This window comes from Sinohyriopsis cumingii, unplaced genomic scaffold (assembly GCF_028554795.1).
Source record: "Sinohyriopsis cumingii isolate HCF-2022 unplaced genomic scaffold, ASM2855479v2 utg003461l, whole genome shotgun sequence".
NCBI lineage: Eukaryota > Metazoa > Mollusca > Bivalvia > Unionida > Unionidae > Sinohyriopsis > Sinohyriopsis cumingii.
Genome location: NW_028316493.1, coordinates 90,013 through 111,527, shown reverse-complemented (window position 1 = coordinate 111,527; position 21,515 = coordinate 90,013). Strand labels below are relative to the sequence as shown.

Here is a 21,515-nt window from a genome sequence, read left to right as displayed (position 1 = left end):
AAAACACCAGTAAACCAATTATTATAATTTATCATCATTGTATCAAAAATAATTGATTACTGATTCTGTTATTGTCACTAATCAAACTATTTTTAATTGTTTGAGCACAGGATGCTGATGAATTCTGTGACATATTATTTAGGGAAAAAATATAAAATCCACACAACATTAAAGAAATTGTTATAAATTTTCATTATTGTAGCATAACATTTTTTATTAATGATTTATTTATTAACACTAATATAACTATTCTTCATTGTTCAGGTAGAGAATGCAGATGAATTCTGTGTCATCTTTGCCAAGGTTACCCTCTTCATGGGCATATATTCCAACACAGGACTGGTGATACAACTGTGGACACTTGCCACACTGAACCCAGAATATATTCATTAAGCCTCATCTTCAACATTTTCATCATCAGACTTTTCCACTGGTGGATCAGAATACTTACACACATCACATATATTAAAATCAAAGCTAGATTTCATTTTTTTCCTTCCAAACATTTTCTTGATTTAATCATCTCTTTATTCTCTTTCAACTGTGCTTTATTCTCTAATTTGTCCTTCATACGTCCTTCTTTCAGTTCTTGCCTTTTCTTATCCTCTGTCGCCTTTTCCTCTAACTTTCTGTAAAAATCATCACATGTTAGTACTCTTGAATGTAACACCAGTTTTGCTCTTCTAACTTGTGGTTTAACAGGTACTGCTGGGAAGATGTTAGATAATTGTTGAGGTATAAGGCCTTCTGCTACCAAAGGATTTACTCCAATGTAACTACCACAGGCTGGACATACTGATTTTGATGCCTGTAATTCTTCATCAGATGATGGTTTTGCTGATGTGGATGGTTCACATGATGGAACTGGCTGACAAATCACCATTTTCAAATGGCTATTGACAAGCTGTGTCTTGTCAATAGCATCAGGATTCCATGCATGGGTGTATACCAGTTTTTCTAAAGGCTTCTTTGACCTGATAAGTGGTAAACTGATCAAGGGCATAGGACAGCACTGTTGGAAACTTGGCTTTATTTAATATTTGATTCCTGTTGATGTAGCCAAGGTTAACTGCAACTGAGGTGAATGTTGCTTTCAGTGGACCAATGATTTGCACATCCAATTGTTGTAGAATGTGGGTTGTGTGTGGTGGCAACCCCAATAATTCAATATGATTATCTCGTGCAAGCTTGATGACATCTAGGCTTATGTGGCTATCATGGTTGTCCATGATAAGTAGCACAGGTCTTGCTGATCCACAATGACGTAAAAAAATTTCCTTAAGCCAATGAGTTAAGAGTGTTCCATCCATATACCCATTAGGAGAGTATCCAAATAACCATGAACCTGGAACACCTTCCTTATAAGCCAAATGGGGTAAACATCTTTCAAAAATCAGAAAGGATGGAAGAATTTTTCCACTTGCAGATATACATAAATGCACAGTGATGTGACCGGATGTTGTGATAGATTATTGGTAACTGTGTTGGCCTCTGATACCAATAACTTTCTGACTACTTTTTTCTTTTCCACTAAATCCTGTTTCATCGCAGTTGAAAATCTGATCTGGTTTGTTGTCTAATCCTAATCTATGTAGCGTGCCTTCAAGAAGAATGAAGTATTGATTCATCACATGCATGTTTGACATCCTGTTCCTGCCTCGGTCCTGTGGCTCAGCATGTTTCTCTGATAGTTCAGGATGTCTCTTAAAATTTTTTCGGAACTATTGTCGCTGTGACCTTTATTCATGTTAAATAGAGAATGGCGCCCATTATGCTTCATGATGGTAATTACATATTGCCTGGTAATTTTTCTGGTCAGTGGAAAACATTGTTGTGCCGAATACTTCATATAATTGACCATGGACAATTCTTCATTTGTTGTTAACACTGGACATCTACCAGGGGCCTTTTCTTGTACCTTCCCCTTGACATGGTATTCTACAGTTTTTCAAGGGACTTGGAATTCCCTAGATGCTTTTGAAATTGTGAGCCTTTTCTGCTTTACAGATGACACAGCCAATTGAAGTTTTTCAGTTCTGTACCTCTTTGGCATTACTAAAAATAAATTAAGTCATTTATTTCTTGTCTTTACCGCTGTAGGTAACATTCATCAGAAATATGTTATTTTTAAGTTTTTATATTGCTTGTGTTGATTTATTTGAGGAAAAAATCATCATTTCTCTTTCTCATGAATTATTAAAATTGTGAGAATGAAGCATTATTATGCACAAAAATGTCAGCTGACTTTTTTTTAAATAGCTGTTTCATATACATGTTTGATAACCAAAAGAAAGATAAATAAAACATATTAAATGCCAATTAGGAGGTTGGTTATTTTTTAATTGTCCCAAAATAGTAAGTATTTAATTTTACTAGTTTAGAGATTTTTTATTAAGGCCTGGAATAAATGATAGCTGCTTTCATGTTGATAGTAATGGTGCATTAGAAGGGTAACATTTGTGTTTCAGTGTAATATTTTCTAAAAGAGTTGTTTCCCCCATTTAGGGAGAAATATAATAATCAATGCTCCCTGGCTATTGCCCCTTGACTTTTCTTTGCAAGTAAAATATGGAGTCTGGAGATGCCGTGAATGAAAGTGGAATTGTGTTAACACGATCTGATAATAAACTAGATATGAATGCTGCGGCCATGCTATTTGTTGTGCTTTTGCAGAAGTGTGGAAAAAGGAAAACGCTTAATTGAGGATGCTTTATTGTGGAAATGTTGTAATTCTCCTTTACAACATCTGCTATAAAAGCGGGAGCCTACATCAAGGTATTGTTTTATGATGTAGTTCTTGTTGACCTATGTATGCTAATTGTACCACATGACTCCCCATGTCAGTAAATGGAGGCGTAAGGGGCTAAAGTGGGGATTTTGGTTATTTTCTTTACTTAATGGACTTACCTAATGCTTATTTTCGCTCGGACTTGTGAGATTAAATCATTCTTCTTATTTTCTAAACAGGAACCAAAACTTCGTGTGCGGTCACAAGTTATTATTACTATGGCGAGAATTTGTACGCGGCGAGAATTGGTCTCTAACCAGTATGCATTCAAAGCATGCATCTGTGCTCTACCCATATTGGCTGTAGTACTGTAATTCAATCAGTGCTCAGGAACATATTGAGAAATTAACTTCAGTTTAGAAAATGAATACACACTGAAATATAAGAAAAATTTAAAAATGCAATTTCATTGCTAACACATTTGCAAATGTAAGAGGCTATTTTATTTGCTGAAATCAGAAAACACTGCATGTCACAATAGGATCATATTTTTATGTTCAGTTTTGCATTGCCAGCCTCATTTAAGAACAAAATATTTTGTCTTCCAATGAATCTTAAACTAAAGGTGAAATAAAATGGTGTTTACAAAATTACTATTTTGTACTATCATTTTTACTAGTAAAGAGAAGGATGGCATGTTATGATAGAGTAATAAAGTAAGTTTCCTAAGTATATTCTGCCTACAATATTTTACTAATGTTTAAATTTTTGTTGTTTTAATAATTAAATTATACATTTCCCTCTACTAAGGCAAATAAAAAGAGCTATGGTTATCTACAAATAAAAAAATGCAGGCATTGGCTGATTCATCAATTGCCAGATTGTGCTGTTGCTGATAATTTATTGGACACACTTTATCCCCACCATTCTTTAATTTTGCAGATTTGTGTGAAGTCTGTCCATGTATACCAATCAAAAGATTGAATATTGAGAAGCTGGAAGGAAGAAATGCCAAGGATGGCAGCATAGTAATATCTACCATGCTGAGGACAACCCCCAGAGTAGAGCGGGGTGACAACATTATTACCTTGTCTATCAGCGTCATTCCTTGCTTTGTTGTGTCAAAGTTACCTACAAAATTTAGGATATGTGCTCCTCTACCTTGTTTTAGTCTCTACCTAGAGCACCAGAAAGAGCTGAGGTCAGCAATTATTGATGATTTAGAGATGGGAAAAGAGATAGTGTTTTTGGATCCCAGCACAGAGCTCGATGGTTCAGACACAAAAATTAGAGGCTGTTCATGTCCAATTTCATGAGAAGTAAACATGACACTTTTGCAAGAAAGGATTTTGAACATCAAGTTTCAATGAGCAAATCAATGAATTTTAACAATATAGTTTCACTAATAAGTATTATTCGTAATGAAAGAGTATTAGACTTGGAAGCATTAACAGAGGATGCTGTGATACATACTGCTTTCAGGAAAAATGTAAATAAGCTTAACAGCCCTTCAGAATGGTTTTTACTGCTCTTGAAATGCATTTTTGAAGGTTTCAAGAGAGGGTTTATTTCAAACTATTTTTGTCCCAGGCAAAACCTATTAGTTGCCATAGACAAAGCATCAATAAACAAGACATATAAAGAACTTAAAAAGCTTACAGAAGACATTGAGTCAGACCCTGAAATTTTGTACAAGTATACAAACTCTGATGCAGTAAAGGAAGATAAGGATGAAGATTCAGATGACAAAGAGGAGAATGCAGAAAAAGTGGAGAACATGGAGAGAAAAAGATCATCCATTTCAATACAACCCGCATCAACAGAATCCATCTACCTCCAGACATACGATGGCACCACAACCCTGATTTCATATCAAGATAAAAGCACTGATGGAGTGACCAATTTAGAAAATGATCCAGAAGGACAAGCTGAGAAAAAGTCTGAAAATATTGAAAAGCATCTGCAAAATGATCACAAGGCAAACAAATTGGAGGGGCCCCGAGTGGCTGAGTGGTCTAAAGCGCTCTCTGTTACGGATCATTGCCATCTCACTTCTGTTTGCGTTGGCTCGAGTCTCGGATTCAGCCAATGTTGGTATGTGAGAAAGCTTGCCAGTAGCTTCTTGCGGGTTGGTGGTTCTTTCCAGGGTTTTCCCGGGTTCTTCCTCCACCATTAATACTGGCCGCCATGAACAGCCTATCTTGTGCTGAAAAATGGTGTTAAACCCTACAACAACAACAACAACAAATTGGAAGGCAAGTCTAGAGAACAACTGAACAAGCCTGAGGCAGAAGGTGTTCACAGTGAGGTAACAGAAATGCCAGCTACTGCGAATGCTTTATTATCCACTGAGAACCGAGAAGATGACAACCAAAAAGTTGAAAATATGTGAATTTAAATTAAGGAACATAACAAAATCGTTATAAAAAATTATCCACATTAGATTCAAGTTTTACCAAATAATAGAACTTTGTGTGATCCTTAATACAAGTGAAAACTGCTCATGGTGGTGAAAAGCTCCATTTATCCATGGATAGATGTACGAATGGGTTTTTTCCACAAACCAACATTTATTTTGCTTGTTTTCTTTGTGTGTTTCATAAATAAGCAGCATCACAAGGTATCATCCGCACATATCAGTTGTAACTTTTCATGGTTTGACATTATCCAAATTCTTGATGCATCACTGTGGTCTTTAAGACTTCAGTCTCTCCTGCCATGCTTTAGAGTCTTGTCATGTAAATTTAACTTGATGAGTTGTTAAAAAAGAAAACATGTACCTCTGTTGTGCCATGTGTCATGTTGCTCAGCCATCAGAAACACATGACCCAATGATCTATTTGGCATTGACCAAATACTGAACCTGGTTCCAAGTGTGATGTATATGAAGAGATGCATTTTGTTTTAATTTAAAAAAAATCTGAAGCAAATAATTATGACCTAACTTTTACATATAATTGTAAACTCAGACGGCTATATAAGATATATTTTATTTCCTGTAGTAAACTTCTTGGTGATGTCTAACTGCAGTTTCTTCGTAGTTACAAAAGATACTGTCACATATAAGATGTTTAAATACTGATAACCAACCTGAAACCAGACTGAATACTGAACTTATCAATAAATTATCTAGGCATCAAGAAATTGACAGTGCATGGTACTTCAATGGATCTGTGTATGGTAAAACCAAATCAGGAAAAAGGATAAGATTTGACATCTATGATGAAATTGATGAGAAAATTAGATTATAAGTGTAATATGCAGTTCTGTGAACTTATGAAATTGACCGAATAGGAATGTGAACTTTCGTTTTTATACTCCTTTTTCTACTCTAACTTGTTTTAATATTTTGTTTATAAGACATTTCTTTCCCTCACCAATTTTATCTTTAATTAATATGTTTGTTTATTTGCTGGTCCACTGTTATATCTCTCCCTAATAAATTCTCTCACTAGTTTATAAATCATCTTTCACTCTTATACTCTCATATACACATTTACTCAGTTGTTTACTCACTTTTCTCAACATTACTCTTCCACGATAAATCTCTCAGTCTCACATTTTTTGCTCATACATTCAATCACCCACCACTTCCATGTATGCGCTCTTTCACCCTTTCTTTTTCTTCCCTTTTACCCCTTCTTTCATTCATTAAGTTGTAATTTATATTCTTTTTAATCTGTGCCGTTTGGTTTACAAAACTGTCTTAGCTCCAGAAAGGTCTGTCAGAGGTGCATAAGAGTTATCGCAAATGGAGTTGTTTCACTTGTTGTCCTTAGTATACTGTATCAATGTTAAACGCAGCCAAAGCTACAGCCTTTACTGTAACACCATGGATGATTTTATCATGGATGTTTGTATTCTGTGTGAGTGTGAGTGTGAAAGCCATGCATATGATAAACTCAAGGTGATAATTACTTCATACATTCCTGTACAAGAATATGTATGTGTAAAATTTCTGCTGTTTTCATGGATAATAACATAAAAATTATATCTATTAATGTTAGAGGCCTGCAAGGTTCAGTCTTAAAACGAAGGGATATCTTCCACTGGGTAAAACAAAAGAATGTATCTATAATATGCTTGCAAGAAACTCATAGTACAAAGAACGATGAAATATAGTGGGCACCTGAATGGGGATACAAATGTATATTTAGCCACTGCTCTAGTAAGAGTGCTGGGGTTGCAATATTTTTTAGAAATACTTTTGAATTTATAATTCATAGAGAAAGATGTGACAGTCAAGGGAGATTTATTATTTTAGATATTACAATTAATGGCAACAGAATAACCCTCGTGAATTTGTATGGTTATAATGATGATAATCCTAGCTTTTTTAGAAAGTTAAAGGAGGAGACTTTATTTTTTGAGAACTCATCAATTATAATGTGCAGAGACTCGAATACTGTTCAAGACTTAGATTTGGATACTTATAATATTTTACATGACAAACACCAACAGTCTAGGGCAGCGATTCAAGACCTGAAAAACGAATTGGAATTAATTGATCCCTGGCGAAATTCCAACCAAGACTTAAAGATGTATACTTGGAGGCAAAAATCTCCCTTGAAACAAAGTAGACTAGATTACTTTCTTGTATCGGATGACATTCATATGAATACAGCTGATGCATGTATCTTACCAGGGTACAAGACTGATCATTCAGCTATTGTTTTGAGTGTGGTGTTTTCAACATTTCCAAGGGGAAAAGGATATTGGAAATTTAATACCCAACTGTTGAGGAACATTGAGTATACTGATTTGGTCAAAAAGTGTATAACTGACACTGTAAATGAATATTATGTAGGAGGAAATAAAGATGACTCTCTCCAAGTTTCTCTTTCCTGTAACAACCAAATGTTCTTTGAAATTTTGAAAAATGAAAATAAGATCTGAAACTATATGTTATTCTATTAGGAAATCAAAAGAGAAACGGGAAAAATTAAAGAAAATTGAGCAGGAAATAATAGAAATTCAGGGGGGACTGTCAAATAACATAAATGGGGAAATTCTGGAAAATTTAGAGAGAAAAAAAGCAGAATTAGAGGAATCTAGGAAAAAATACACAGAAGGTGTTATATTAAGACCTAAAGCTAGATGGTACGAATTTGGGGAAAAAAGCACAAAGTACTTTTTAAATCTTGAAAAAAGAAACTATGTTAATAAGACAATAAAGGAAATTATTTTAGATGATGGGACAAATATATCTGACCAAATAGATATTTTAGAAGCACAAAAACAGTTTTATATGGAATTGTTCAAAAGTAGAATTGCTCAGCTTGAAGACGAGGCTACTCAAGAAACTCGAAATAGATTTTTTAATCACAATAATAAACTTAGTCGAGAGGAAAGAGAATCATGCGAGGGTCTGCTTACAATTAATGAATTCAGTATGTCTCTAAAACGGATGGAAAATGGAAAAAGTCCTGGCTCGGATGGATTCACTGTAGAGTTCTATAAATTCTTTTGGAAGTCTCTGGGGGGATTTATATGTAGATCAATAAATTACAGATATACTGTAGGAAAACTTTCAGATTTTCAAACTCAAGGAGTCATCACGTCTACCAAAGGAGGAAAATGACAGAAGATATTTTAAAAACTGGAGACCTATATCACTTTTAAATACTGATTATAAGACTGCTTCGGGAGCAATTGCAGCTAGGATTAAAAAGGTTCTTCCATCAATAATCAGCAATACTCAGAAAGGATATATGAAGGGTAGATTCATTGGAGAAAACACCAGACTATTATATGATATCATGGACCAACTTGAGAATGAAAACAGATATGGTTTATTATTGTTAATAGATTTCGAAAAAGCCTTTGACTCAATTAACTGGATCTTTGTGGAAGAAGCTCTACAATCTTTTAATTTTGGTGATTCCATTTGTAAGTGGTTTAAACTGTTTTGTAATGACTCTAATAGTTGTGTCATAAATAAAGGACATATCTTTTTTTAGACTTGAAAGAGGATGTCGTCAAGGAGATCCCCTTGCAAATTATTTGTTTATCATTGGGGTTGAGATTTTAGCTATAACTTTAAAGCAAAACGTGGATGTACAGGGAGTAATCTTTGACGCCAGTGAATATAAATTGGGTCAGTATGCCGATGACACTTTTATTCTTCTTGATGGATCTAGTTTTTCTCTTGAAGCAACTATGAATATCTTGCAAGGTTTCTCTCTATTATCGGGACTTAAATGTAACATAACAAAAACAAAAGCTATTTGGATTGGAAACAGGAATTTTTCTAATGAAAGAATATGTCCCGAAATGGGCCTAATTTGGTCCTCTTCTAACTTTACACTCCTTGGCATAGAATTTTCTCCAGATTTACAACAGATGGTGGAAATTAATTATATGAAGAAACTAACAAAGGCAAAACGAATACTGGCAAGCTGGAGTCAAAGACATCTGTCAATAGTTGGTAAAGTAATTGTTGTAAAGACTCTTGTTCTGCCCATATCCATACATCTTTTTTCAGCACTTCCTAACCCATCAGCAAAAGCTGAAGCAGAACTAAATCGCACGTTATTTAAATTTGTATGGGGTGGAAAAGTAGAGAGAATAAAACGTGATATACTAGTTTCCCCAGAAAACAAGGGAGGACTAAATATGATACACATATTTTCATTCATTAGGTATATTAAGATAAGATGGGTTAAAAGATTGCTGGAAAAGGAAGATGGAACGTGGCAGAACTTAGTCAATACAACAAGACTCAGAAATAAAAAGGATATTTGGAATTTAGGGAGAAGGAAATAAAAAGAATTTAATAAGTTCATTAAAAACAGTTTTTGGAAAGATGTAATTTTGGCAGTATCTAAATGGAAAGAAGAACCGCAAAGTCCTAACAAGTATCTATCCATGAGTATTTTAAATTTTGTCCCCCCTAAAATGATTTATCAATACAAATCCTGGACAGAAGCTGGTTTTGAAATTCTGAACGATCTAGTAGATGATCACGGTAATTTAATACCTTTTGAGATAATAAAACAAAAAACTGGAAGCGATGATTTCTTGAAATACTTCTCCTTAATATCCAGAATTCCTAAAGCATGGAAAGATGCCATAAAAAACCACCTAGTACATAATAATTTTGATAAGCAGGAGGATAAAATAACGAACTTGCGAAAACAAGATTCACTCAAGTTTGTTTACAAAGATCTTTTACAGGAAACTAAAAGGCAACACACTGCGAAGCAAGAAACTTGGATGCAAGTATTTAATAAAAATATAAGTAGTGAGGAGTGGTCTGATATATATAGCCAGGCAAAATGCTGTACCAAGGATACCAAGTTGATCTCTTTTAACTTTAAATTAATCCATAGAATAATCGCTACTAATGATTTTCTTAAAAGAATTAACATATTTGATGACAACAAATGTACTTTCTGTAAGAGTGAAACTGAAAGTATTGAGCATCTCTTTTATGACTGCAGTATTACTTCACAGTTTTGGTACCGTTTTATTGAAGTTTTTGCATCTTTTTGCCCAAATACTGTACATCTGTCCAAAAAAGAAATATTTTTAGGAAGTGAACAACTGGACAGTTTGGGTAATTTTCTGCTTATTTTGGCAAAATATTATATTTATACTTGCAGATTCAATATGAAAAATCCTTATATTTTTGCTTTTAAGCAAATAGTTGCAATGCATAAGAACATTGAAAAATACATTGCTAAGGTAAATAAAAAAGAGGACCAATTTCTTCAAAAATGGACCTCAACAATGAACATTTAACTTGTCTCTGACTTGATGGTAAACAGGAACAAAATATTGTAATATCACAAAGGCCATGTCACCTAGATTGTGTGCCATATGCCTGTGTATATGCGTGTGTGTGTGTGTGTGTGTGTTTTCTTTTTTACTTTCTCTGTAGATTATATTTATTATCCCTAGATTATCTGATAACCAGAAATGTTTGATTGTAAGGTGACCCTGGGATGGTTCCCCGACCCATTGGTCAACCTATTACGGGGTTAATAAAAAAAAAAATTCACTAAAACGCACCATGACCTTGTTTTTGCCTCTGTATCTCTATAGATGTGTATATCATCCCCAAATGTCCATGGCAATGGAAAAAGTCTAAGAAGAAAATAAACAAACAACCTCTGCTGCAGATTTACAAGATGTTGTAAATTGATAATGATTTCCATAGATCCTAAACTGACCGTATTGTTTTCTTTCATAGGTTTGTTATGTGGATTATTCTAACAATGGAAACATTTTTTCTTTTGTGTTATTTAATAAGAGACAGAAATCACAACACCACCATTTTTACTTTCAATCACCCTCTTTGTTTATTTCATGATGCACTTGGGTGTAAGTGTGTTTGATTTGGATTTTTAACATAGCTTTAAACAAATTTCGGTCATATTGCTAAAATGTCTGCAGTGTGGCAGCTTACAGTGATGTCTAGCACTTGGGCATCATGCTGCAAACATGTAGTATCATATTCTACCCAGTCACGTTATCATGACACCAGGCTGACCAGTCCTAAAACTAACCTCTTAATGCTGATCTAAAAGTGTGGCAGCTGCTCGTACCATTTTAATTTATAAGTCTTTGGTATGACTTGGTCTGGGCTATAACCCGCAATCTCTTGCATCTGAGGCAGATGCTCTAACCACTTAGCCACCGGAGTGGTGATACACTGGTGACATAACATAATGCTCATCTCTCGAGTCATGCAGTATACATTTATTTGATAAAACCAAACATCCTTAAACTGATAAACAAAACATTCTTAAAGCTTGATCTATAAATTCTGTGTGGCATGTAAAGCCAGATAAAGAGAATGAAAATTCTGCTTTCTGATTTGTTACTGTCCATATAAGCGTTATCTAATGGGATCATTTCTGAACTTGCAGTTGAGGGTTAAAACTCCTGATGGTGATGTTTCTCTTACCCCCACCTCAACTTCTCATTGTAAAGTCCAGTTCCAAGATCTATAACAAGAAAAATATGCCATTAGTTCTCATTCACTTGTGTGGCTGCAGATATATTTATGTGGCTGCTGATACATTTGTGTGTCTGTAGATGCAAACCACTGAGATAAATCCAACTCATGTAATTTTTAAAAAATTCATTTCAGTAACTTTGCTTTCTCTGATGTAACATGTCCACAACATAATGATCCAGGGTAAATGGGCTTTCTCCAATCCCCTTCAGAAGAATGGTGAAGTACTTCTCTGAAGAAACACTTTGGAAGGAATCTTCAAGAGCCTTCATTTTCTTTGATAACCTAAAATAAATAAAAAGAAAGTCGAAGAATTTTGAAGACAATATTGTGAATTCACCATTTTTAGTGGTGCACCAATTTTCAATAATTTTGTGGTTGCAATGACAAATTTAAAAACTCAATGAACAATGATCCTTCTGTAGGACAGGGCCACCATTTAGGATAGCAATGACCCTCTAAGCTTTATTTCAAGGGACATAATCAAAATCCTAATGGTGATCAAACACTGGGTACTGAAAATTCATCTGTGCACATATGGCAAACAGATTTATACCCTATACTGATAGAGTGACATAGATAAGCAGGTAGATAGATATATAGATATATCTGTACCAGTCTACATGTATGTACACATTTAACTATGCAATGATGGGATGAAGGAAAGGAAAGAATGATAGTTTGAAATAACACACACACACATATATATATATATATATGAGAGAGAGAGATATACAACTTACATCTTTAGAAGAATTAGACACACCAGCATCCATTCTGCAGGTTTATAGAGAATATTTTTACTTGTTAAGCTGAAAATAGAATGAAAATAGAGAACTTGCAGGAAGGTTAACATGTAATAAATTTGTTAACCAACTTTTGTCAAGTCAGCATTATTTTTCTTCATATGATTGTATCTATTGCTCTGTTAATCAATTTGCAGGTTGAACTGCCTCATTTGCACAGAAGTTGTTCAAGTCAGTCAGATGGCATCTGATATGGGTTGTATTTGGTACAAAACAAAATAATTTTCTGGACAGTACTGTATATATAAGAAGTCCAACTGCAAACTGCACAGACCCATATCTGTTGGCACATAATATGCCAGTGGATCTGGGTCTCTGCAGTTTCTTAGGAGTAATCTGTAGAACAAACAAGACAGACCCTGATATGCCAGCGCATTATATGATATCAGACCAGGGTCTATGTTGTTTGCAGTTGGACTCAACTCATAAGTGAGCATATACAGTAGGTAATCTGGACTTGGCTCATAAGTGAGGATATACAGTCGGTAATTTGTTGTGAATACTTAACGAGTAATGGTAATCTTTTTATTTCAGCATACAAGGGATGACATTTGGTTGGCATGACAACCAAATCAATAACAGGATTTGTCAAAATTATGACAAAATTACACGTTTAAAAAATTCTTTGAAACGAGCTTTCATCTTTTTCCCAGGTCAGCCATGCCTTGTACCATTCCAAGTTAAGATTGATTAAACCAAATTTTTCTCATTTGTCTTGCTAAGATTGCCCAAATTCCACCTAATATAGGGTTGATATGTTGTTGTTGTAGGTTTTAATGCCATTTTTCAGCACACAATAGGCTATCCATGGCGGCCAGTATTAATGGTGGAGGAAGAACCAGGGAAAACCCCGGAAAGAACCACCGACCCACGAGAAGCTACTGGCAAGCTTTCTCACATACCCACATTGGCTGATTCCGAGACTCTAACCCACACAGACAGAGGTGAGATGGCAGTGATCCATAACAGAGATCGCTTTAGCCCACTTGGGCCCCGCCTTGATATTTTTGTCGCCAATAAGGAAAAAAAATCGCAATTTGCAACATTGGCGAAGCCCAGGATGATCCCTGTGAATTTATACAGCATTCAGTGATCATTCTTGGGATTTAGGAAGCAATTTGCTACAAGCTTTGTGAAGCTAGCCATAAGGGGTGGGTGGGTGGCTGCTGAGAGACTACTGGTGTCACCTGTCAGCACTGAGGACTGTGAATGTGGATTCAGTAAGATGAACCTCATAAAAATTGACATCAGAAATAAGCTCTGCATCTCATCTCTCGAGAATTTAATAAGAATCAGCATGTACAGATGTGAAAAATTAGACTTTGAAACTGCATTCAACAAGTGGGCAGCCCTAAAATCGCGACGGATCTTCATGTAACACTTTGTAACATTTTGTTAATGCTTGTTGTAATTAAAGTATTAACTAATCCATCTTTTGTAATTTTCATTGCCTGTTACATTAATAGACTAAATTAACACTTGGAAAAATGTACACTACTTTTTTTGGCGACACTTTTTGAAAATTGGCGACAAAATATTGAGGTTGGCGATTTTTTTGGCGACAGCTTTTTAAAAGCCAGGACCATCCCTGTATTTAAGTGGAGTAGAATCGTTTGATTTTCTTTAAACACACTTTTAACACTATATTCCACTTAAATTGTGGTTTAAATAAAGCTGATGAATTGTGCATTTTTTAAAAATATCATATACACTTACTTATAAGTTGAGTGCACAGACCAATATCTGTTGTCTTATGTGTGCAGCAGATCTGGATCTATGCAATTTCTTAGGAGTAATTAGTAATCACAGACCCTAATCTGCCAGCATATTATGTGATGGCAGATCAGAATCTATATTGTATATTTTTGGACTTGACTTGGCAAGTATATATTGTAGCATGAGTGGAAAAGAAGCATAATCAATCTTATACACATGCTGGGGTAATGTGTTATTTTGATCCAGACAAGTGGAATATATTATGTTATTTTGATCCAGAAAAGTGGAATATACTGTTATTTTGATCCATACAAGTATAATATACTGTTTTTTTATTATCCAGACAAGTGGAATATACTATTATTTGATCCAGACAAGTGGAATATACTATATGATCCAAAGAAGTGGAATATACTGTTATTTTGATCCAGACACATGGAATAGATTGTAATAACCAAGGATGATCAACCTAAGTCTTATAACAAAAGACCAGAATTTTACCTACTGAAACTGAGACCAGTTTTAAAATTGTGGAAGAGGATCAATTTTTGTCATCCAATGTAGTGATGGGATTTTTCTTGTTTCTACCTAAATACCTAAATGACTTCAATATTCTGTACTGCTGGATATTAAAATTAGCAACTAAAGGTTTTGATACATTGTTAAAACTCTATGTTCTCAAAATAAGTAACAAGAAAGAACAAAACCAAAATGTTTTTATTTCCATAAAATACAAAGTTATAGAATTAAAGATCACTTACATTGTGGTTAATGAAATCCTAAAATCCAAAATGTTCTCTCAATTCCAATGGTTTTTGAGTAATTCGAATGAGTTCCAATGGTATTCTGAATGATAGTCAATAATGTACTGATGTGTCAACAGTACATAAGATATCACTATGATATAAATCCCTAAATGTATTTAAATGAGATCACAGTAAATCCAATACAGCTATAAATTCAAATTGTCTTAAATGAATGCTCGAGCACCGTAATTGCAACAAATGATTATAATAAATAAATGAATCAATCCACAAAATAGCATTTCCAAGACTGATAGTAACAGTAAGAAAGCCCAATTCTACAAAGTATTCTATTACATAAAACACCAATACACATTAGTGAGCTTGCAATTAGGTCAGCTTGGCATTTCACCAGAGCTCACATGTTTACTTGTGTGAACATTACGTGATCTGACAGAGAAATGAGTTCAGGAAAATGGCCAAGCAAACCTAATTGCTTTCTCTCTAATGCATATTGTATTCAACAGTACAATTTAACCTTCAAACATTATGAATGGATGAAAGTGCTAAACAAGAAAGACTCATCTTTAAAAGAACTACAATCATTGGGGAAAATTAGGACTTAAAGTTGTTATTAATTAAATAACCCTTACAAAACTACCATTATGAAAATAATACACATAATAAGATTTAAATAACAATATAAACATCCCTATTTTTGACAGATTGATGTTTTATTTTTATCATATCAACAAGATGAAGTAACAGAAATTAGGCAGCAAACATGTCTATCTGGTAATTTTAGCAAAAAGGTTCATTAGGAAATTCTAATTTACTTACATCTATCTATGTTTCGTGAAACGATGGTAACAATTAATGTAGCTGTCCAAAGAAAGGCTTTTCTAAGTCTATATTATCAAGAATATCTTTCAACTGTAACATAACTTTTCAAATGACTATGTCTTTTTAACAAGTGTATGCTGAATTGAACAGTTTTTTTAATTGTGCAAAGAAAGGATGGATTTACTTCCTATTTACTTTCCAGTTTTATTCTGACAGCTATACGATTGAGTTAATAGGTTCAAATAGGTTCCTTTTGACAGCCACTTGTACGAAAATTATGGATGTAAAAAGGATCATTTTGACAATCGTATGATTGAGAATTATTTATGTAAAAATAATTTCACTCTGACAGCTGTATGAATGAGAGATACAGATGTTAATTGTTTCATCCTGCAGTATTTTGGTGTCTTAAACAGGTTTGTCATGGAATTCAGTTAAAAGTATAATTTTGCAGCGAAGTGCTTGGGGATGATGTGTCATTGTGCTGTAAAGGGTTAAAGATAAGATAAAAACAGGGACATAAAAGATGTAATTACTATTTATAATCAATTTGCAAATAACATTATTACAGTAAGTACAGTCAAAAAGCACATGGTATGAGATGTATCTACAGCACACACTGTATAGGTTGTTGTTGTTGTTGTTGTGGGGTTTAACGCCATTTTTCAGCACATGATAGGCTATACATGGCGGCCAGTATTAATGGTGGAGGAAGAACCCGGGAAAACCCCGGAAAGAACCACCGACCCACGAGAAGCTACTGGCAAGCTTTCTCACATACCCACACTGGCTGAATCTGAGACTCGAACCGCCTCAGACAGAGGTGAGATGGCAGTGATCCGTAACGAAGAGCGCTTTAGACCACTCGGCCACTGTATAGGTATGTTTAAATCCAGGAGACAAAGTTTCACACATCTTCATAGTACATACTGTATGGGCAATGATGTCGTTATAGACTTTGTCTAAATCCAGGAGATAAAGTTTCATACCTCTTCATAGTACATAGTGTATGGGCAATGATGTCGTTATAAACTTTGTTTAAATCCAGGAGATAAAGTTTCACACCTTCTTTTTGTCTCGTACTTTGTGCCTATAAATTTAAACAACTGGAAATAATAATGACCAAAACAAATGCATAGGATAATTAAACACACCTTACATCCAATGTCTGATATGTCAAGTAAGCAAATGGTCACTTGAGTTCATTCGTCTGTCATGTCCATCAAACATGGTCATTTTAGGATTTTTAATATACATATACATTTATACATATAAATAATTACATATACTTTTGTAATATTGCAGTACTAATGAGTAGTTTCTATGCATACTAAATCAAAAGAAGAAATTTCACTAGCTTTTATATATTTTCACCTTCTTAGTACCTGAATGTTGCAATAAGTTCTTTCAGCTCTGTGAAAACATCTTGTAGTGTTATCTTTAATGGTGGCAACAGTTCTGGTATTCTGAAATGATAGAAGAAATGAAATAAGCAAATCACTAATTATGAAAAATGAATTAAATAATGTACTTTATAACATACCTGTTTAGTATTAAAAGTGACAAATTCATGCCTGGGTCTAAGGTTGTAGTTGCTGTATGTGCAGCTACCACTAGCCTAACATGATTCAGTTAACTCTGTGCAAGGCCATGTCACACAAATGGAAGCTACTCATATTTTGTGAACTGAAATCTTCATTAGTTGTACCTCATTATGTGAGAGATCAGAGCACACTGATTTAATAGCTCTCTTTAGCCATGTGGCTGACATTTGTCAAGTCATCTCTTGCTTTATTACCTTTTGGGGGGTGGGGACATGGGTGGCAAAGTGGTCTAAGGTACTCACATTACAGATCACTGACATCAAAACTCTGCATGGGTCTGAGTCTCCATGTGGACTATGTGAGAAAGCTTGCCAGCAGTTTCCCATGAGTTGATAGTTCTTTCCAGGGGTATATATTGATTTCCTTGTCAGAGGTCTCGCTAGGATTTTAAAACTAGGAGTCCAGGACTCCCAGTTTGGTAAAAATAGGAGCCCCACCATCAAAAGTTGCAGTCCCTTTTTTCCTACAGAATCAACACAGACTTGAGTGCATCTATTTTTGGACGGAGAGGTTTTCGTAATGTAATCACTCACTTTAATATAGCTTCATTACAACAGTCCAATGACAGGATTGCAAATTTATGGTTTATTTATTTGTCTAGGTCCTTGTAGTAATTTTAGGCAATGGTTAAATAGTATCTGATTTGCTGTTTTTTTCCCGTATTTTCGCAAATACATGTCAAGTCAGAAAATAGCTTAGACCTTAAAGCGCATCTCGTGAATTCCACAACATAGCATTGTCCTATACATTTCTGACCTACATAATTTGCAGTTTAAAGTTAAATCTTTAATAAAATAATAGCTTGGCTTTGTTATCAATGATTTGTATATTTTTCTGAAAATATTTGCCCGATGATTTACGAAAACGGACAATCTAATAAAATGGTACATCCCAGACTTAGCGAAGTCCACCATTATTTCCCATAAAGCCTACTGGTTCACTTGCAGTTTCAAACTAATTTTATGATGAAATAGTGTACAAGAGGCAGTTAATATGTATCCAGATCACCGATTCTGATCTTAAAACACATGCTTGTATGTTTTATCATCAAAGGATATCATGCAGGAAATTGATAGTTGCTACCTTACTCAGAAAAGGGTTAATGGTCAATCAGCTATCAAAACATATGCTTGTGAATGGGCAAGAGTTTGTCTGTCAGTGTAAATGATATCAAAACTAGGCCTAGCTACTGATCTATTGATGAATACAGTTTGTTACAACACTAGAACTAACTGGGCTAAGGTGAGGGGCATTAAAAAAAAAGTATGGTCAGTCAATGTACCTCTTAAATAGCTCTCGTTCGTCCATCAGAGTGCTACTGAATTTTGCCAATCCAAGTAAGGACTTATTCCAAACACTAAGCTAGGCATCACACACTTTTTTACACGTAGCTAGTGTCCTATCCGAACTATCAATTCTACCAGCTTTAGCAATCTTCTGAATCTCGTTACAATCTTTGTAAGTTTGCCCCAAAATACTTATCCAAATTTACAAATGGCATTTTGTCTAAGGCTCAACATGTCTTGATTCTTGTGCACTACTTATTCCGATACATTCGGAAATGAAAACAATAACGAAAGCTAAAGTTGTTTATTTGATGTCATTTTATAAATGACCACATGTACATCTCTGGGTGTTTCTGATTCTGAATTCAATCACTGTAAATATCAGTACATTTTTCCCACCCGGCTGCCAGTCAAAGCCTTTGAACTTGCTGCCCAGCTATTACATCATGTTCTTTTTGATGTACTCTTCTAATGGCAACATGTATGTACATCAAGGGGTCTTTCAGTCACTGAATACTGTCATTGTAAATATCAGCACAGCTAACTGATAGCACATTTTCCCACAAAGCAGGTGGCTGAACCAGGACTGGCAAGTCTTTGAATTTTGCCACACACCTATTACAGTGTACATGCGTACGGAGGACTCCTGCCTCAGTGATTTTCTGCATCCCAGATCAAAAACTGGCATCCAAATACGCGTAATTAAGTGTTTCCGAGATCTCTGGTTGTGTATTCTATTAATTGCTCAAAAATGGCATTAACTGATGAGCAGCAGAGAGGGTGAACAGACCACTTAATCCGTCACGTACGTTTTTTAGACAAAAAAAAATAGTGACCCTTCATAGAGGTCATTAACATTACCGCATCATCGATTGACCCAGACAAACAAGGGATGCGGTCACCACCCTCTCTGCTGCTAATCTTGAGGATCTTTAAATTTTAAATAATACTCTATCTCTGTTGGTGGTTTTTCTATTTTTGGGTTTATTTTTTTTTTTTTCCTGTAATACGCCATCAGACTTCTATATCGATCTCCGTGGCAATTTTTACAAATCTCCTGCAATATTCTCCATGGCACCTTTTGTTGCATTTATCTGTTGTTCCTTGAATCAGCCATGCACAATTGTGCATTATATTAATGATATCTGTTTAATTAAATTTACACCTCTCTCTGCTGCTATAATTAAATCATTATGTTATATTAAAATAATGGTACATCCGGAATCTCATACTGCAAGAATAGCTTGAGAACGATTAGAAGCAATCAAAAAATTTCTTCCTGTCAGAGACTCATTCAGAGAAAACTTACAAGTGCAACAACAAGCCCAAGTTGAGTACGAAGAGGACACTAAAAAACTGTTTAAACCCATCACTGCAGCTACTAAGAAAGTTGCAGCGGCTGTTGAAAAAACTATATGGGGAGATATTGCCGAGGAAGATAAGAAGAGGAAAAAGGGTATTTTTCCAGTATTAGAACAAACTGCAGCGCAGACTGAAAAAATAGCAAGAAGAACCAAGAAAACAAAGGATGTTTTACGAGATCTTCCAACTGATATAGCTGCGGCTCAGCCTCAATCCATTGGTGAGGAAATACTTGAAGGTATTAGAGAACTTCGTATTGAGATAGGTGATATGAAAGATCGTGAAATAATAAAACCAGAAGAAGAGGAAGATGATGAAAGGGAAATGATTACGCTGAGCAATAAATTTACCAATATGGGCATCAGATTCATAAGAGAAATTAGTGATACTGATACATTATCAAAACTTGCAGCAGAAAGTAAAGATAAAAAAGAAAGGTTTTTAAAACCTGAATATAGTCCTGCTCATATTAGTAATCCTGAAATCTGGCATAAATGGATATATCGTATATATTTCAATAAAGATAGAGTTTATTCTAATGATGAGGTATATAATGATTATCGCAGAAAAATAGACATGTATCTTGCACAAAAAGAATCAAAAGTATCACAATCTCTCAGAACAATAAGTGAGGAAGAAGAAGTATCACCCTGAAGACTATTTAAGAAAACAACAGAAAAAAGATCACCCTTAAGACTATTTAAGAAAACAACAGAAGAAGGAGCAATGGGAAGTGGTCTGGGAAATAATCTTGTTTGTCCTGATAATATCCTCAATGATGTGTCATGGTTAGAAGTTCTCATAGGAGGAAAACGTGCCGGAAATAATTCACCAGAAATAATTAAACAAGCAGCTGATATTTGTCGGCGATTATTTCAAGGCGGTATTATGGATATCGGAGTTTACCGAGAACTTATCGATGAACTTGTTGATGATTACAGTGATTAGTTGTTAGATAAATGGTAAATAAAATAAGATGATAGTACACAATAATCATCGTAAATCCATACAGGTCAGAGCGGTAAACTCACGATTGCCAATCTACAGAGCTATTTACGGAGAAGGACTTGGTGATGTTGTACAGGGATTATTCACAAGAATAGCTCCAAAAGTAGCACCTGTTGCAAAACAATTATCAATGAAATCTATCGATGTTGTTCGTGAAAAAGCTCCTGGTGCAATTGTCAATGTTGCTGGTAAGGTGTTCTCGGCGATCAAAGATAGACTAGCATGATTAATGCGACGAAAACGACAACTAGTAAAACTGGCAAGTACTGAAATTATGCCCGCAGACGTAAGTAAAATAATAAATCAGGCTGCAAATCAAAAACTAGCGGAATTATCTGAAGAAGCAGAAAGAAATATAACAGCAAATTTAATAGCAGAGGGCGGTCTTCGTCGACAATGATAATTTAGATCACCATTTGGAAAAATGGTAATTATAATAAAATGTTTAAACATATGT

General features: G+C 34.8%; 2 protein-coding genes and 1 pseudogene across 8 annotated transcripts in view; 1 reads left to right on the top strand and 2 right to left on the bottom strand.

Annotated features, from left to right (window-relative positions):
- Positions 1-268: 268 nt before the first annotated feature.
- LOC149769618 (uncharacterized) lies at positions 269-1,616 on the bottom strand. The gene has a single exon (XM_089949812.1). It carries the CDS (start codon positions 1,001-1,003, stop codon positions 485-487), a length of 519 nt encoding a protein of 172 aa, XP_089805938.1. The 5' UTR covers positions 1,004-1,616; the 3' UTR covers positions 269-484.
- Positions 1,617-1,777: 161 nt separating this feature from the next.
- Positions 1,778-9,803, top strand: LOC149769617 (uncharacterized; annotated as a pseudogene). The gene is made up of 2 exons (XR_016419114.1): positions 1,778-2,775; positions 3,671-9,803. The product of XR_016419114.1 is annotated as an uncharacterized LOC149769617 (transcript).
- Positions 9,804-11,409: 1,606 nt separating this feature from the next.
- LOC149769616 (putative RNA polymerase II subunit B1 CTD phosphatase RPAP2) overlaps positions 11,410-21,515 on the bottom strand; it is a 47,280-nt gene continuing 37,174 nt past the window's right edge. For all 6 annotated transcript variants that reach the window (XM_089949810.1, XM_089949806.1, XM_089949808.1 and 3 more), the window contains 3 exons: positions 17,184-17,264; positions 12,434-12,502; positions 11,410-11,975 (listed from right to left, as the gene is read on the bottom strand). In XM_089949810.1, the coding sequence (XP_089805936.1) occupies positions 11,822-11,975; positions 12,434-12,502; positions 17,184-17,264 (304 nt within the window). In that variant the 3' untranslated portion in view covers positions 11,410-11,821. The remainder of the gene's footprint in view (positions 11,976-12,433; positions 12,503-17,183; positions 17,265-21,515) is intronic.

Bases quoted from the DNA above. Each gene is read 5' to 3' on its own strand.
- LOC149769618 (XM_089949812.1), bottom strand. From the start codon at position 1,003: ATGCCCTTGATCAGTTTACCACTTATCAGGTCAAAGAAGCCTTTAGAA.